The 4,878-nt window shown below is 33.9% G+C and overlaps 1 protein-coding gene across 1 annotated transcript in view; it reads right to left on the bottom strand.

Moving 5' to 3' along the window:
- Positions 1–1,250: 1,250 nt before the first annotated feature.
- The window catches only part of edn3b (endothelin 3b), a 9,522-nt gene continuing 5,894 nt past the window's right edge, over positions 1,251–4,878 (bottom strand). The window contains exons 3-4 of the mRNA XM_016509069.1: positions 2,291–2,431; positions 1,251–2,024 (exon numbers count right to left, since the gene is read on the bottom strand). Of these exons, the coding sequence (XP_016364555.1) occupies positions 1,976–2,024; positions 2,291–2,431 (190 nt within the window). The 3' untranslated portion in view covers positions 1,251–1,975. The remainder of the gene's footprint in view (positions 2,025–2,290; positions 2,432–4,878) is intronic.

Raw genomic sequence — 4,878 nt, 5'->3', positions numbered from 1 at the left:
CAGCAGGGACTGAAATGTACAGCTGAGCCTTAGGGAACAACAGGGATAATTGTAACATTTAATAAATGTAACAGAAGATATTAAGAATTTTTTTTAATGTTGGGAGCAATATTGCAATTTTCCTTTCAGCATCAATGCAACAGCTGCCTCTAGGCTGTTGGAAAGCGCATGGAGAAATGGTCAGAGGGCATCCCAGAATGCATTTGCCATAACTTTTAATATTAAAGGCTGGATGAATGTGTTTTTTTTTAACTGTGTTTCACTGATGTTGTTTTACAACTCAGTAATTGTTACTCTGAGGTTTAAATGTGCATACAGCACATATTTTTATATTTCCATTCAATTCTTTTTTTGTCTAGCTTGCTATGTGTTTCCATTTAGTCTGATGTCACTGTTTACGCCTGTCCTTCAAAATCTTAAAATATGTCTAGCATTTGTTAACATATGTTATCGTTTACGTAGCAAATAAGAATCGCTAAAATTATTGAATATATTTTGATACAAAAGTCTTCTTAATGATTTTCAGTTTTAAGATAATTAAAGCAACAGTTTTTAAATAACGAAAGAATATGTAAAAGTATGGTATTTTAGCCCCCTGCTGTTGGGGCTAAAGGCGCACCGTAATTAACATGATAATTAATAGATGGCTGACTTTTCCATTTGTTGACATGACATGGTTAGATTCAGATGGTAAATATCATATATTATGTTGGGTGTCCATATTAGAGATAATCACCATGTTTAGAATGAAACCATCATATTTAAAAACATGATATTAATCATATCATATAATAAAATATAATTTTTTGTTACTACTGTAAACATATATTCAATTATTATTGGATCTCCTTCAATACTTTCAGAATCTATACTTATTAAAACGATTTTTTTTCTGTATTGTAAAATATATTTTTGGCCCCTCTTGCCACCTCATACATTTATACGATTTTTAAACAAAACTTGAATGACTTTTCACACAAAATCTGTTGCTCCATTAATGTTCAATACTACGTATATATTTTTTCTGCAATTATACATTTTAGGCGCAGTGAATGGCACATTTTTTTCTTAAGGTGGGCCTTTAGCCCCGTTGTACCCTATATATATATATATATATATATATATATCATTATTGTGATGGGGGGCCCTGCAGTAAGTCATAGCCCCCGGGGCCCAGTGCGGTCTTAATGCGGCCCTGCCTGCAGGAGGTCATACAATATATATATATATATATGGTATTTTGTGTAGTATTAGAGTAATAGACCATTTACTGTAATATTCAGCTTTCAGTATTAGTCTCAGTGGACCCATTATTTCATGCATGAATAATAACATTTGACCTCAAAACCATCTTAGGAATATAAAATGTCATATCTAGTTGTGGAGAGGGAATACATTTTGCTGGAGTGAGCAAAAATGTAGAGGATGATTTCAGAATGCTGAAAATTGCGGCGGTGTATCTGGCAATCTTTCTCTCAGGAGACTTAGAGTTCCTAACAGTTCATCCACAATAACAATGTTAAACAATGTTTAATTTTCTGCTATCAACCAAAGTGTAGGAGCCTCAGAGCATGTAAAAATTCAAGACCCACTTCATCTCCATCTTCACCCAGTAATCCCTCTCTGAAAATCAGCCCACAAAGTGGAGATAATGCAGAGTGTAGTTTACAGGTCTATTTCCAAGACTCCGAAATTCAAGGACATCCACTGAATATTAGACGTAAAGACAAGCTGAAACAAGTAGACATAACCCTTGAAGCAAAGACGCGGGTCCCAGATATGCTTCCAAAATCTGCAAAGAGTTTACTAAAGAATTCACTTGTTACCGTGGACCAGATGAGTCAAGGGCATTCCAGGAAATATAACACGTTGAGGAATGTGGGGTAGGTTTTGAGCCAAGTCTGTAAAAATCCAAAACCACCTAGTTAGGTGCCCAGTTTGATGCTGATCATCAGTCCTGATCTCAGAGGTGTTTTTACCCAGGTGAACGTCCTATCAATCTTCTTTCTGGTACATTCTGTGTTCTTTAAAATTAAAAAAAGAACCATAAAATATGATCACACATAATGATTGAATCAGAAATTCAGAAAAAAGCTACAGCTTTCTTTAGAATTTGAGAATTTATCAACACACTATAATATTTTCCCCTGTGATTTCTTGCAATTTAAATGAGTGATTATTGGCTACATTCAGCTTAGTTTTTGCTGCTTAATTATGTAGATAATGAAACAAATAAATAAATTCAATAACTAAATACAGATGATTTTGCTTATTAATTAGTTTTGTGTACCTTGCATTACAGAAGTTGTAGCACTGGGCATCACTGTGGTCTGCACATGTGCAGCGATGAAGCACCTTCCCTACTGTCCCACTGGAGCGTCTCAGTCGCTGAGGGCTGCGGTAACTGGACATGCCATACGGAACTGTGCGCCTACAGACAGAACAAACAGACTCTTATTTTGGTCATTTCATGATTTTTAATTAAAAAAAATTATCCAGGAAATCCTTAAAGAGACCACAGAGAGTTGTCACGTTGGGTTTTGTTTTGTGTTTATGTTTCCATGACTTTTATTTTGTAATTTTGCTATAGCCATGTTTCTTCCTTGCCCTCATGTGTACCTTTAGTCAATGTGTCTTGTTCTCATTGGTTCATTGTCTTGTCATGTGGTCATGTGTTCTGTTTATTCATTGGTTCCTGTTCTTTACTTGTGTTTGCTCATTGGTTGGTTTTTGTCATGTGATCTTGTAGTTTGATATATGTAGGGCTCTTGTTGCCATTGTCTCTTAGCTTTGTTTCCTGTAATCCTCTGTTGGTGAGTTCATGTCAAGTCAAGTCAGTTTGTTGTATTTCACTTCTATGTTCAATAAATGCTGCACTTGGGTTCTTAAACTCACCTTCAGTGGGTCCCTCATTACAAGAGCTCACCCAAAAATGAAAATTCTGTCATAATTCACTCACCCTCATGTTGTTTCAAACCTGTTAAGACTTTGGTTAAAAGCAACTAAAATTTCAAAGATCCAAAGAAGTTATAAAGGTGTCATAAAACAAATCCATATGAACAGTTTCATCCAAGTCTTGTGAAGAGAAACAATAGCTTTATATGATGAACAGATTTATTTAAGCTTTCATTCACATATAAACACACAAGCATAAAGTGAATCACATATGGTAAATGCAAAAGCTCATGCTTGTGTCACATGCTAGAACAGACCTCATTGGTTCTCGTGCATCACATGTTTGAGTTTCTGTGCTTACCATATTTGAGGTCTATGCATGTGTTTATATGCGTATAAAAGCCTAAAGTAATCTATATATGTGAATAAAAGCCTAAACTATCCATCATATAAAATGATCGTATCACGTCGTATTCACATTTTTGTGTGAACTAACCCTTTAAGAACCATTTCCCCCAAAAGAGAAGATTAATTGAAGTGTTTCTTTGCACAGTTGGTTCCGAAATCACTATGCCAACCATAACAAATTCAAGACGGACTCTGGAATGATTTAAGGGATTCATTACTGCATTTAAATGCATTTATACTTTCCAGTGCGTATGTGACCTTTTTGTTCAGTATGTTGCGCATGAAATGTGCTGTCATGACAACTTAAGTTTGCCTATGACTAACATATTAAGCCGCTGTTCCCTTTTCTCCTGTGCACAAATATTCAGAACTGTCTAATTTGGCTGGAGTGAAGCTGAAGAGGTATGGCATTGCGCTTGAGACAACAGGTGGGCTGGTAAATCATGCTGAAACATAGTTTTGATAGTGTATAAGCATTACAGAGAACAAAGCCATAAAAGACGAGCCAGATATTCACAATCATGCCAAACAGATTATTACAATTTAAATCACACCACATATGGCACATGTTTGGCCTGAACTCACTCTGGCATGAGAAACAGATGAACACTGTCCAGTCAGATATAACAATTCTGTTATGAATCTGTTGATGGATTTCAAACATCACAAAACACAAATGATCAATCCAGTTTCAGGAGAACGTACGCTACTGTTCAATGGTTTGGAGCGGTGAGGTTTTTTCATGTCTCTTATGCTCACCATTTATTTGATAATAAATACAGTAAAAAGTGCAATATTGTGAAATGTTATTAGAATTTAAAATAACTGCTTTGTATTTAAATATATTTTAAAATGTAATTTATTCCTGTGATGGTAAAGCTGAATTTTCAGCATCATTCCTCCAGTCTTCAGTGTCACATTATCCTCCAGAAATTATTTTAATGTGCTGATTAGCTGCTCAAGAAACATTTCGTATAATAGTATTTAATAATATTTATTATTATTATTATGCTGAAAACAGTTGTGTTGCTTAATATTACTGTATAATATATGATATACTATATAATTAATTTGCAAAAACAGATATAAAAAAACGGAGTTATCTGTTTTTGCAAATAAACTCTTCATATATATTATATACTGTAATACATTTTTCAGGATTCTTTTATGAATAGAAAGTTCCAAAGAACAATATTTATATGAAAAATAAATCTTTTATCAAATTACTTCACTGTCACTTTTGATCAATGCATCCATGCTGAATTAAACAATAAATTAATAAAAAGAAAATGTTGAAGCCAAAACCTTTAAATGCCAGTGTACTTTAAATAGTTCACAAAAATGTAAATTCTGTCATCATTTACTCACTCTCTTGTTATTCCAAACCTGTATGACTTTCTGTCTACTGCTGAACACAAAAGAAGATATTTTGAAGAATGTTGGTAACCAAACAGTTTTAGTTACCATTGACTTCCATTGCATGTTAAAAAAAAAAAAAAGAAAAAAGAAAACAGTGAGACAACTTCTCAAAATATCTTCTTTTATGTTCCACAGAAGAAAGAAAGTCATACAGGT

This window comes from Sinocyclocheilus rhinocerous, unplaced genomic scaffold (genome assembly GCF_001515625.1).
Source record: "Sinocyclocheilus rhinocerous isolate Xijiao unplaced genomic scaffold, SAMN03320098_v1.1 scaffold263, whole genome shotgun sequence".
Taxonomy (NCBI): Eukaryota; Metazoa; Chordata; class Actinopteri; order Cypriniformes; family Cyprinidae; genus Sinocyclocheilus; species Sinocyclocheilus rhinocerous.
This window is presented reverse-complemented; position numbering and strand designations above follow the sequence as displayed.